Raw genomic sequence first — 14,871 nt, forward strand, 5'->3', positions numbered from 1 at the left:
AGCTAAACATCTAAAACTCAATAATAACACCCCACCTGCACACAAGCATGTCTGAGCATGAAATCTGCATATAAAAGCTACCACAGATCGAACCTCAGAAGTCGGGAGGTAAAATGGGAGAAACAAGAAGCTGCCTCTTGCAGCCAGAACTTCCTGCAAGAGGAGAGGGAGAGGAGAACATGCAGCAGGTTCCCTGAACAGTCCTGCCTGAGAGAGCTGTGAGCTCCACACAGCAGAAGCATTGCTCAAGGATCAGGGAAGAAAGCAGAAAGTAGGGATGGCAGAGAAACAACAGGTGATTATTACTAGCCATGGTTGCAAAACATGAGGCTGAGCTCCAGCCCTCATCTCCCAACCCAGAGGTCCCCTCCCCCCATATCCTCCAACACCAAACACTGAAGAACCCCAGGAGAATCTGAGCTAATCCTACTGAAACTGTCACTAACACTGACATGGACTGAGACTGAGTGTAGCGAGCATGATTGAATATTTGTAAGGAAAAAAAGGCATTATTAAGACTTTCTACAAAGCAGTGATCCAAGAGGCTTAGACGTCACCTGGAAACCAAAAGAAAAATGTCTTCTTAGCAACAGGCTAAAGAGAGACATTTATATAATAAATCTTCTATCTAGAAAAAAAAAAAAGCAGAATACACTTCCATTAATGCCCAAGAGGGAAAATAGTCCATTAAACACCATGAACAACCATGGTGGCAAGGCAGCTCAGAATGAAAGAGAAAAATCTCAAGAAAATAAGCTTAAAGACATAGAAATATGTGACTTAAATGGCAGAGAATTCACAATGGTGCTTCTGAAAAATCTGAATGAGATCAAAAAAATTCATATCAAAAATTCCAAGAGTGGAAAAAAACTAGATCAGCAGAATGAGTTTTTAACAAAGAGATTTAAACCATAAAAAAGAACCAAATAAAACTTCTAGAGATGAAGAACACACTAAAATAGATGAAGAATGAAATAACAAGCTTGTGAAATAGAGTTGTCCAAATGGACAAAAGGATCAGTGATATCAAAGACAAAAATCTAGAAATAAATCAGAAGGTAGAAAAAAGAAACTAAAGAATGAAATATAATGAAATAGAAATACAAGAATTAGCTGATGCCATCAGGAGAGAAAACAAAAGAATAATGGGCATTCTCAAAGGGGAGGAAAAAGAGCAGGGATTAGAAAGCATTTTCAGACAAATAGTAGAGGAGAATTTCCCAAATCTAAGAAATGAGCTGGAGCTTTGATCTCAAAAAGTCAACAGAACACCAAATTATCTCAACCCAAAAAGTACTTAAGACACATATATTAAAATTATCAAACTCCAATAACAATGAAAGAGTTCCCAGGGTAGAAGAGGGTAACCTATACAGGAAATATCCATTAGATTATTGTTTGACTTCTCAGCACAAACCTTACAATCCAGAAGGGAGTGGAATCAAATATTCAAACTATTAAGTGGAAGGAAATAGCAGTCAAAAATAATGTATCCAGCAAAGTTGTCTTTTAGATATCAAGGAGAAATAAAGACCTTTCCAGACATACAAATATTGAGGGAATTCTCCACTGTGAGGCCTGAATTACAAGAAATACTAAAAGAGGTCAGCTCACCTAAAACAAAACGACAAAAAAAAAATACATAACTATGAGTAAAGTGACTAGCAGGCAGAAGCAGGAGAGTGCAACACTTATTAAGAACAGAACTTTATAAACTTAAACGATGAGAAGAAATGTGCTATTGCAAGATAAAAATGAACGTTCAGCATACATAGAGACAAATTGGGACAACAATGACAGAAAAGGGGAGGATTCAAAGATCCAAATTTGCAAAGGAGCATGGAGATAGGGCACAAACAGAAGAAAAGAGACTACTATATATATTTTCTACATATTCATAATGGTAATCACATGCCAAAGATTCAGAACTGAAATATATAACATAAAATAAGAAGGATCAGACTGAGAATCCACAAAGCCCATAAAAAAAAAGAAAAACAAAAAAAACACTAAAAAAAACTCCAGAAACTTAAGGACAAGGAAGCAATGGAAACACCAAGCTACCAGAAAGCAAAAGATAAAATGGCTATAGGAAAACCTCTTATTTCAATAATTACTCTAAATGTAAATAGACTAAACTCACCAATAAAAAGGCGCGGAGTCGCAGAATGGATCAAAAAAAAAAAAAACCCAACCATATGTTGCCTCCAGGAGAAACACTTCAGTTATAAAGACAAATACAGACTCAAAGTGAAAGAGTGGAAATTGATATTTCAAGCAAATGGCATTCAGAGAAAAGCAGGGGTAGTAGTACTAATATCAGAAAAAATAGAGTTCATAATAATAAAGGGAATCATACACCAAGAAGACATAACACTTATTAATATCCATGCTCTCAATCAGGGAGCCCCAAAATATATAAAGCAATTACTATCAAAACTAAAGGGAGAAACAGATCAAAACACAGAAACAGATCAAAACAAACAGAAACTCATGGATATGGACAATAGACTACTGGTTACCAGCAGGTAAGGGGAGAGGGGAGTAAAAGTGGTCAAATATGTGGTGACAGAAAGATATCTAACTATGGGGGGTGAACACACAATGCAATACCTATATTCCTTACTGCTGAATTGTACATCTGAAACTTACTGGATTTCATTAACCAGTAATAATAAAAAAATGAGTAGAGGACCTTAAGAGACACTTCTCCCAAGAAGACATACAAATATCCAACAAAATTAGGAAAAGATGCTCAGCTTCTCTAGCTATTAGGGAAATGCAATTCAAAACTACAACGAGATACCATCTTACATCTGTTAGTATGTTTATCATCAAGCGGACTAGTAATAACAAGTGTTGGAGAGATTGTGCACAAAAAGGAGGTGGAAATGCCAATTGGTACAACCACTATGGAAAACAGTATGGAGTTTCCTCAAAAATTTTAAGAAGTGAATTATTATATGATCCAGCAATCCTTTTTCTGGGTATTTACCCAAAAAACCTGAAAACATTTATCTGCAAAGGTATATGCACTGTGATCTTCATAGCTGCATTATTCACATCGGCCAGCAACCAAAGTGTTCTATGACAGATTACTGGATAAAGAAGCTGTAGTACATATATATGGTAGAATACTACTCAGCCATAAGCAAAGATGAAATAGTACCATTTGCAACGACATGGATAGATCTTGAGATAATCATGCTAAGTGAGATAAATCAGATAGAAAAAGCTGAAAACCATATGATTTCACTCATACGAGGCATATAAAACAGAAAGCAACACATATGACAAAGAGACTCATGAACATGGACAGTGAATTAGTGGTTACCAGAGAGAAAGGGGTAGGGGCGAGATAGATAGGGGTAAAAGGTGTCAAACATTTGGTGACAGAATGAAATCTTATTTCTGAAGGTGAACACAATGCAATATATATATGATAAACTTGAATTGTAGACTTGAAACTTATTAGATTTTATTAATCAATTTCACCCCAATAATTTTTAATAAAAAAAAGACTTCATATATGTGCTATCTAATAGAGAACCACTTTACATGATAAGACACACAGACTAAATAAAAAGGGATGAAAAAAATATTTCATGTGAATGAAAATGAAAAAAGCTGGGATAGTAATACTTATCTTAGTCAAAATAAACTTTATTTTTTTTAATTTTATTGAATTTATTGGGGTGACATTAGTTAATAAAATTATATAGGTTTCAAGTGTACAGTTCAGTAATATATCATATGTATATTGCATTGTGTGTTCACCATCCAAAGTTAAATTTCCTTCTGTCACCACTGGGGGTAAAAATAAACTTTAAAATAAATGCTATCATAAGAAAGAAGGACATTATAAAATGATAAAGGAGTCGATTCAACAAGAGAAGCAAACCTTTATTAGCATTTAGGCACCCAACATCAGAGCACCTAAACATATAAAGCAAATTTGACCGACATAAAGGGAGAGACTGACAGTAATATAATCATAGTAGGGGACTTTAACACCCCATTAACAAGAAAAGACATATCTTCTAGACAGAGAATCAATGAGGAAACAGTGGCCTTTAATGATACACTACAGCAGACGGATTTAATAATATTTTTAGAGCATTTTACCCCAAAGCAGTAGTACATTTTTTTTTCAAATGTACATGTAATATTTTCCAACATAAATCACGGGTTAGGCAGCAAACAAGGCTTAATTAATTTAAGATTGAAATCATATAAAGTATCTTCTGCAACCACAATGGCATAAAACTAGAACTCAATTGCAAGAAAAAATGGAAAAACATGAAACCAAATAGAGGTTAAATAACATGTTATTAAATGATCAATTGGTTAACATAAGATCAAGAAAGAAATTAAAAGATATCTAGAGACAAATTAAAAGGAAAACACAATGATCTAAAATTTATGAGACACAGAGAAAGCAGATGTAAGAGAGAAATTCACAGCAATACAGGCCTACCTCAAAAAAAAGAAAAATCTCAAATAAACAACAAAACATTACACTTAAAGAAACTAGACTAAAAACAGGAAACAAAGACCAAAATGAGAAGGAAGGATATAAAAAGATCAGAATGAAAATAATTTAAATAGTGTCCAAAAAATACAAAAGATTTATGAAACCAAGAGCTTGGTCTTTGAAAACATAAAATTAATAAAATTTTAACCAGACTCATCAAGAGACCGAACTAATGGTTGCCAGATGGGAGGGGGCTTGTGGGGCTGAGTAAAAAATGAGAAGGTATCGAGAAGTACAAATTGGTAGCTACAAAACAGTCACAGGTTTATAAAGTGCAGCATAGGGAATATAGTCGATAATATTGTAATAACTATGTATATTGCCAGGTGGGTGCTGGACTAATCAAGGAGAATCATTTCATGAATTATATAAATGTCTAACCACTACGCTGTATACCTGAAACTAATATAAAATAATATTGAATGTCAACTGTAATTGAAAAATAAAAATAATAAATAATGCAAAATGATTCTAAAGCTTTGGAAAACAGTCTGTCATTCCTCAACCAATTTGACATAGAGTTATCAAAGTAATTTCATTCCTAATTATATACCCAAGAGAAATGAATACATACATCCACACAAAAACTTGTACATGAATGTTTATTACAACATTTTTCAACTAGACTAAGAGTGAAAACAACTTAAATTATCAACAACTGATGAATGAATAAAAAATGTGGTATATTCATATGATGGAATAGTATTTAGCCAGAAAAAAAAGTTCTAATACATGATACAATATAGATGATCTTGAAAACATTATGCTACGAGTAAGAAGGTAGTTACAAAAAAACACATATGTTATGATTTCATTCATATGAAATGTTCAGAACAAGGATATCTGTTCAGAACAGAGACAGAAAGTGGATTAGTGATTGCTTAGGGCTTGGGGAGAGAGGAAAGAGAGAGGGAGTAGGGAGTGATAGCTAAAGGGTATGGGATTTCTTTTGGGATAATGAAATGTTTTAAAATATATACTAGTGATTGTTGCACATATCTGTGAATATATTAAAATTCATTGACTTGTACATTTTAAATGAATAAATTGTGTGGTGTGAGAATTACAACTCAATAAAGCTGTATTTAACAAAAAAAAATCTTAATTTGAAAAAATTGTCCACCAGCCTATATAATACTTTATGAAATATTAAAAACTTTTCTAATAAGTCAGCAAAACAGGATTACTGGTAATTATTCTCCTTGAAGTCACAACCTGCTCAACAAAATAAGAAAAACAAATGCTAAATATAAGTAGTGGATGAAAAAATACATAAATGTGTCCCTAACTTTTAAATTATTTAAATAAGAAACAAGATAATTGAAAATTATTAAGACTAATTAAAATAAAACTTTCCTGCTCTCATGCAAAAATCAATTTCAGTATATAAAAGATATATTCTTTTATATGTAATATGAAAGATAACTTTAAAGACCTAAAAATAAGCTTAACAAAAAAATGAGCAAACCCTATATAAATTCTAAATAATTTTTCTGAGTAATATAAATGTATGTTCTGAATAAATAGGAAAAAATACAATATCCTCAAGGTAAGTCACAATGTTTGTAAAATTGTTATTTTTCTGAAAATTAACCTATCAAGTCAGTGAAATTACAATCAATATATAAAGAACTTATATAACCCAACAACAAAAAACTCAAACAACCCTATTAAAAAATAGGCAGAAGACCTGAACAGATACTTCTCCAAGAGGAGAGGGAACTCTCATACACTGTTGGTGGAACTACATATTGGTACAGCCACTATGGAAAACAGTTTGGAGCTTTCTCAAAAAAAATAAAAATAGATATATCTTTTGACCCAGCAACCGCACTTCTGGGTATTTATCTAAAGAAAACCAAAATAATAATTTGGAAAGATCTATGCACCACTATGTTCATGGCAGCACAATTTACAATAGCCAAGATATGGAAGCAACCTAAATGCCCATCAACAGACAATTGAGAAGTTATAGTTCATGTATACAATAGAATATTACTCAGCCAATAAAAAAATGAAATCCTACCATTTGCAATGACATGGATGGATCTAGAGGTTATTATGCTGAGTGAAGTAAGTCAGACAGAGAAAGATAAATACCATATGGTTTCAGTTACATGTGGAATCTAAAAAACAAAAAGAACAAACTAATTAAAAATAGACTCACAAATATAGAGGACAATCTGGTGACGGCCAGAGGAGACGGGCGTTGGGGGCCTGGGAGAATGAGGTGAAGGGTTAAAGAAGTACAAATTAGTAGTTGATGATGGTCACGGGGATGGGGAGCATGGCATAAGGAATGCAGTTAGCATTAACATAATGGCTAGGTAGAGAGCCAGAGGAGAGAAGGAGCGAGTAGAGAGATCATTTTATAAACTGTATAAATGTCAAACCAACATACTGTATACTTGAAACTAATAATAAAATAAAATTAAAAATATATACATTCAACAGGATGTGTTAGAAACTTGATAAGATATAAAATGTGTCTGAAAAATACAATATGCAATAGTAGTCAATTTGACAATACTGAGATGAGAAGAGAGACTCGCCTTAATAGATATTAAAACAAACTTCTAAAGCTGTGATAACTAAAACTGAGTAACTCTGGAACAGAATGAGAAAAACACATCCATGAAACAGAAAAGAGAGTCCATAAACAAACCATTTATGGAAATTCAATGCTATAATATAATAAAGTAGCATTTCGATTCCACTAGAGAGTGGATTACTCAAATGATATTTGTATGATTGTCTACCAATAAAAAACTATTATCCAAATGTAAGCTACAAATTTATTAAAATATTAGGGGAAATATAGGAATATACATTTATACCCTTCAGGTAATTACATAAGTCCTCCTTAGGCACTAGAAAAAAATGCAAAGGTTATAAAAGACAAGGGTAGTACATTTGACCACAACAAGGTATAAATTTTTCATTGAACAAAGACTATAAATAAAGCTAAAAGACAGGAAACAAGTTAGGAGAAATATTAATATATTTGTGAAATATATATAAGAGAAAGACAAACTAAAAGGAACATGATAAACAGGTAATCCTCTGAAAAATACAAGAAATAAATTAAAATATATTTTTAAAAAAATTTCCAGAATTTGGGATATGTACAAACATGCATTTTTTTAAGATTTGAAAATTTTAAAGATGTAAGATTCCCTGCTAACTAATCTATCTGCTAGCTATGCTTAGAAAGTTTAATTTACCTCTGTGAGCCTTCACTGTCCTTGTCAGTTAATCAGAGTTGCTATTTATTCATCATGTTTTAAATAATTGTTTCTTTTCTGAACAAGCTAGGTGGGACTGTTTTCCTGTCACCTTATTCTCTATGGATGACTTTAGAATCCTGGTTACTTTATTTCTACCAGAAAGAAATTCATTTGCTTCTTCCTACAGGCATTATTAAACCCTGTTAAGAATACCTGCTACTCATCACTTTGCACAACTACTTTTAGGCTGTGGTTTGTTCCTGAGAGGAATGAAAGAAAATGAGCAAAAATAAAGCAGATGTACAGAGATAAGTACCATAAATAAGGGGAATGAGGTAGGGAAGAAATACAAAACTTAAATGGTTGATTAGGTTTCTGGTCACTTCTTACTTTGGGTTTAAGTCCTCATGAGATCTAGTTATGCTTCCTGTTCTTGAATTTAATAAGATATCTTTGAAAATTTCCAGAACATTTTCCTTGTATGTAAGCTAATGGAATTTCTATTATTTATAGTTCAATTATCCCCACTGACACATTTGGTATACAGCACCTAGTGACTATCTTGTTTCTATGAAAAAAGAAGTTCATATTCTAATTTACTTATTAAAACTAAATATTCTTAGGTCAAAACCACATTTACATGAGATAAAAATACTTATGTTTCTTAATATATTCCTTTGCCAAAAACTACCAGTGGCAAATAATCAAAACTATATTAGTAGTCTCTTTTTTCCATTTCCTTAGAAACAGAATGAAATGAAATGAAAAGGAGAGCCACAAAACTCAGCAACTAAAAATGTCTTTAATTAATTAAGACATGCATTAGTCAACATTTACCTGCTTATTTATAAAAGTGTGGAAAATTTCCTAATGCAGTAGTAATGTTAGAAAGTACATGACTCCCCAGAAGTAAATAGCCTGAATTTGTTATAAATTAAACTCTATGCATGAAATTTTAAATTATAAATAAAGAAAAATATACTTTTACATTTTTAAGAGTTATTTTAAAAAAGAAAATTTTCCAAATGCTCCAAAAAAATTACAGACTATAATTTTTAAAGGCTGTATTCAAAATCTGTGGTAAATGGCTACTTTTTTAAAAATAGCAAGTGGTCTCCAAAAACATCAACTAAATTCTTGAGATTAAGTTCCCCAAATTACTAAGACACTTAAAACTAAGTAGAAATTATGTCGAACTAGAAGTACTTGCCTCTTTTTCTGCTTCTTTAAGTGTCATTTCTTTGTCCTTTACTTGCTGCATAAACTTCTGTTTTAATTCTTCTTCTTCCCTCTGGCATTGATCATAGAACTCCTGTCTTTTGGCTTCATAGATCTCTTGAAAACTAAAAAGAAATTTTTATTACTTATTAAAATGTTAATATAAATAAAAATGCAAGGATATACTGTAAATTAAGTCCCACGTAAGGACATTTACCTATATTCTTTCATGTATAGAAACGGAAATTTCTATATCATGAGATGTAGAAAATGAGGTAGGTGCAACATGGAATATAAAAGTATATAAAGAGTATATGTAAAGAGTAGTAAATTTTTTTTAACAAGTTATATCGGTGATTTCTTATTTTCACCACTTTTTATTGTATCATACTTCACATCTTTTCACAATAAAATTTAGGAAAACCTCTAATTTATGAGGTTCTCAAAATAATTGAAATAAACCAAGTGTTTTCCAAACTATGACTCATTTAATATAGACAGTTCAATTTTGGTTGTCTTCAAAGTACCATAACTAATAGAACTAGATTATACTACACTATCATACTTTCACAGCACAAATCCTGTTCATATTTAATATAGCTAAATACACCTGCTCTCCAAATGTTTTCACTTGGCTTCCATGATACCATGCTACTGTTTTTACTCTTTCTTCCACTCAATCCTCAATAGTCTTTGCATCTTTCTCAATATCCTTTTCTAGCCTTTGTTAGTCTTTATTAATATTTGTCAATTTCATTCTTAAACTTCTCTTTTGGATATACATATTAGCACATATTTTAGCATCTAAATGATCTCTTGCATTATTACTCCTAATAATGCTCTCCATCTACATTTGAAGATGATTAAAAAACATAAAATTCAGGAAAACCCAAGAAATGAGAAGTAGTTATTCTCATTCCCAAATGATTACATCTCACAATTGTAGAGGTGTCATAAATCATCCACTAGCTTGTTCTAAAAAAATTTCTACCCACCTAACAGGCTGGTTGTCTGGGCCCACATCAGTAAAGCCAATTTTATGCAGTTTGCAGCACCTATAACGTTCATAGTGCTGAGTGTGAGTTTGTTCTTTCAGGTCTTCCATATTTGTGCAAAGAAGCATATCCCGAAGCTTAACAAAGTCACAGTGACTTTCATTTTCCACTAGGCAGAGAAATAATAAAGCCATGACACATGAATTCCTGGCACTCGGTAAGTTTTACTGAACAAATGCATGCATGAAAAACTTTTTAACATAACAGTTAAGAGGTCATTCTGATTAATAGCTATAATTGTTTTAACCATGTAACTATGTTTATGTGGTATATACCAATTATAGACAGAATTTATCTGTAGACCAGAAAATTTGATTTAAATTTATTAACCAAAGAATAAATATGAAACAGTGAAACAACTGTGCTGCATTAGTGAATAGCACAAGTTTTCGTTAATAATTATGTTCATATTTTATAAACTACCCTTGAGGTATTTTACGGAATGCTAACAAAGAATATAATATACTTTCACTAAAATAAATGATTTCAGTAAATTAAATCCTGCTAACATAAAGATCTTGATAATTATACATGCTTAAGTTATCAAATTATATTTATTTATTTTTATTAAATTTATTGACTGACATTAGTTTTAAAAATTACATAGGTTTCAAGTGTGCAATTCAATAATACACTGTATGCATTCAACAAATATAAGGTGACAGAAGGAAATTTAACTTTGAGTGGTGATCACACAACACAATATAAATCAAATTCTATTTATACAAGATATTAATGAGACTGAATTAGTCAATATTCAAAATAAATCAGTAAATTCACAAGGCTTTCTTCTGTGTTTGTTATATCCAAAAGACTGAGCACAATATATTGTATATTGTGTACAGTATTGTAACTAAATTTAATATTTATTAAAATATATTGTTTTAAAGTATGTTTCAAATATTTAAATTTTCTAATAACTCACTTAAAAACAATATTTGGAAACTAGTACCTAGAGATAGAATCCAATCCCCAATTAGTATTACAAAAATATGAACTAGACAATAAATGACTGATTATTAGAATATTCTAACTCTTCATGATGCTAAGTAACAAATATAAAAGTATAGTTATAATTTATCCAAAGGTGATTTATATTTATTTATTTTAAAAATAGTTTACTATCCTTTTTTCTAGTGACCAATTTAAAATGTTTTATAAATTAGGTAGTAATTAATTTATGTAACATATTTTAAACAGTAGTATTTAGGCTTCAATGTTGTGCAAAGTTCTTTTGTTCAAAGTACTTCCCAACATTCTGAATGTGATGGTTCAAGTATAGAAAGATAATATGCATGTATAGATTGGGGTAAATGAGGGGGTTCTGTCCAGTCTCTGTGGATTTTTGCCTAAAACACCATCCAGCAAACTCCTATGAAAATAAATGATAAAGTAAGTGTTAGCTTAAATAAAACAGAATTTCTTCTCCTTATTAGTAACTGTAAATATATTGTTTAGCAACAGTTACCAATATTGGCTCAAATTAAAATGATATTTTGAGATTATGATAACATACATATACTATACATATGTAGCTTAAATATAGTATACATCATTATAAATAAAAGTATAAATATATTTATTTATTTTTTTTATTTGCTGTCCAGAGCAAGCCTGCTTACTATCATACCTTGTAAAACTCCCCAAGGGTACTGGCGACCTCTGACCATCCTTTTCCCAACTTTCACTTCATCCATACTTCCCACTACAGCAAATGGTAATTGTCCCTAGAAAGAAAGAACAATTTAAATCATGTTCCCTTAAGCCAACATAACATATTCTGTTACTCTTACTTCTGTTATGGAAATAACAGAGACAAGCATAACATAATAAATTTATTCAAACAAGAGATCTATCCTGCCTCACATTTCATGACCTGGCAGTAAATATGTGCGAATAGATTTCTGCAAGCATTAGTGTCGGTTTATGCACACAGTAGAAAACTATTGAGTAGAGTCTAAACCAAGATATTATGCTGTGGGAAATACAAAAAAAATATTTTTAGTAGACATATTATTTTTCTTACATTATCTTTACCCCGAAACACAAAGATAATGTCTAGAAAATAATATACAAATTACTTTAACTTCAGTATAAAGTTAAAAGACAAATATTGAAATAACTATAATAGTTAATGTGTATACAATATAAAATATTTTCATAAATAGTGCTATATATACATATTCATATATATATGAATTCTAAATATAATTAAAGGGTCATTTTAGATGGTGAGTCAAAGGAAGTCTGAAAAATGAGGTCAAATGGGAGATTTGAGAAAAAGATAAGCAAAGTAAGAAGGGTAATTATAGGTAAAGATAAGGTTTTGAACAGAATGCAGAGGCAAAATATGTAAGATTTTAATGATCTGTCAGAAGTTATATAGATTGTCTGAATAGAAGAGTTGATATACAGACAATGTCTAAGATAAAAATTATTAAACATTATGTTAAATATTGAAATAACAGTAGTATATTAATTAGTTTTGTTGAAAAATTACTCCCCTGAGTTCCTTGAGGTACAATTAGATAAGAGGGGCCAAAATATTTAAAACAAGATATAAAGAAAATATAATGCAGAAGAATAAATAAAATTTTATATTACTCAGCTTTTTGATTCAGAAATCTTGTTTTGATATCTTAAAATAATTGGAGTATAAAAAACAAGAAAAGGAAATTTTTAAAAATGAAATTAATATTTACCTGTTATATTCTAGACACCATGTGTCAGGCACTTCACAAATATTCTCTCATTTATACCTCACAAGAAGCCTCAATAGAGGTATCAGTAACCCCATAGTGTAGATAAGTTAACAATCTGAGGGAGAATAGAAATTGTACAGGATCCAATGGCTTTTATGTAGAGGACCTAGGATGGAAATCTAAATCTATTAACTAAAAATTTTATCTTTCAAAATATAATCTGGATCTTAGATGTTTATTAGCATAAAGAAATTTACAAAAATAAAGAACTGAGTCATTCAGTATTTCCCTGATACCAAAACAAAAGACAGTACAGCATTTTTCACTCAGTACCCATCTACATATCCCTGAGACTAAATTGTTGGGAGATGTATTGGGGAGACAAGGTCCCTTCTATCACTCAAGCCCCATTTGTGAAATAGAGGCTCTACCTTGGGTACAGCACATGAAGACTGGGGCCTTGATCATCCTTGCCCCAGCTTGTGAGGCAGTAGCTCCATGCCTTGTGGGGCAAGCAAAAGAACCTCAGGCTGATGTCTCTCTTCACTGAACACTCAATTATTAGAATGTGCTGACACTCAGGGAAAAACTTGCCAATGTCCCTACCAAGAGATTTTTCTTGGAAGGAGAAACAAGAAATAAAACAGAGAGCATCTAATCTCTTCCCAAAAGAGCTGACTTAATTTGCAATAACGAATGGAGAAAGAAGTCTAAGGGTACTCTGAAAAAATAGTGGAGAAGACCTTTCGGGCATGTAAAGAACTTTGAAGTTATCATCCCTGTTCAAACACCAGTTTTAAAAAAAAGCTGAACAAACTGAAATAAACTCAAAATCAATAGCAGAAGGAAAAATCTAAAAACCCACAAATATGTGGAAATTAAATAACACAAACAACTAATGAGTGAAAAGAGATTGCAAAAGAAATTAGAAAATGTCTTCAGACATATTTTCAAGAAAATACAACATACCAAAACCTATGCTATACAGTCAAAGAACTGCTAATAAGAAAGTTTATAACTGTTAAAACATTTTTAATAAGAAATATCTTATTAACAACCTAATTTAACACCACAAGGAACTGGGAAAACAAACAAAACCCAAAGCTAGCAGAAGGAAGAAAATAATAAACATTAGAGCAGAGAGATATAAAATACTGATTAGAAAAACAACAGAAATAATCAAAAGGGACTGGGCAAAATGGCATAAATGATAGAAGCTTTGTTCGTCTCTCTTGCAACCACATCAAAACTGTGATGCAAACATGGTGCAAACAGCAAACAGAGTTTCCAGGGGTCTAGATGAACAAAAGCCCTACAACTAGGGAGAGAAATAAGAAATCACCATGCAATGGTAGGAGGTAGGAGGAGGCGAAGATGCGAGGCTACCCAGTCTGGAGTGGCTGAGTAGTACAGAAGCTACAGCAGCTGCAGCCTGTAGGTGTAGCCATTCCCCTGAAAGGAATTGTGTCCACAACCAAACTTTCATGGTGACAGACTTGCTGGCTCTGAGCACCAGCACCAGGTGGGCTGCCCGGAGGGCACCAGATAGTTGCAGAGGGACACTTGAGTTGTCAGAGCAAGGACTGGAAGTGTTCTCCCAGGTGGAAGTGCTGGTGGTATCCATTGTTTCCCTGTTGAGACTTTACCCCTCCCAGTGTGCAAACTCAGTACTGCCATAGCTGAGACTTCATTGAACTGGACAATAGAGGTTGCTCTCCCCAGAGGATTCCCTGAAACTGCCTCCCCAAACTCCCAGATTTACCCAAGCCACATTCAGTTGTATCCTCAGTGAGTCCTGTGCCACTTGCTGAGCAGCTCCCAGACTCAACACTGGTGGCAGCTGAAATCAGTTTCTGGCGTGGCTTTTTAAGGAAATTATATGCTGAGCATCTGTGGGTTGCTTGCTGAATTTTAATAGGCGGCCCCAAATGGGCACAGACTGGGTATAAATTTTGCCTGTAGCTGAATCCTTCTCAGGATTGTGTCTCTGGACACCTACTATGCAAAGCCACACTAATAAGACTGGGAGACTTAGGAGCTTTGATTAGTATGTAGAAACAGACACAGAAAGGCAGTCAAAATGGGAAGACAGAAAAGCAGAAACCATATGAAAGAACAAAAAAGAGATCCAGGAA

At 32.3% G+C, this 14,871-nt stretch overlaps 1 protein-coding gene across 1 annotated transcript in view; it reads right to left on the reverse strand.

Annotated features, from left to right (window-relative positions):
• SEPTIN14 (septin 14) overlaps window positions 1–14,871 on the reverse strand; it is a 117,139-nt gene that overhangs the window by 21,967 nt on the left and 80,301 nt on the right. The window contains exons 6-8 of the mRNA XM_039849233.1: window positions 11,665–11,761; window positions 9,975–10,143; window positions 8,972–9,104 (exon numbers count right to left, since the gene is read on the reverse strand). Coding sequence (XP_039705167.1) covers window positions 8,972–9,104; window positions 9,975–10,143; window positions 11,665–11,761 — 399 coding nt within the window. The remainder of the gene's footprint in view (window positions 1–8,971; window positions 9,105–9,974; window positions 10,144–11,664; window positions 11,762–14,871) is intronic.

Source organism: Pteropus medius, unplaced genomic scaffold (genome assembly GCF_902729225.1).
Source record: "Pteropus medius unplaced genomic scaffold, Ma_sr-lr_union100, whole genome shotgun sequence".
Classification (NCBI taxonomy): domain Eukaryota; kingdom Metazoa; phylum Chordata; class Mammalia; order Chiroptera; family Pteropodidae; genus Pteropus; species Pteropus medius.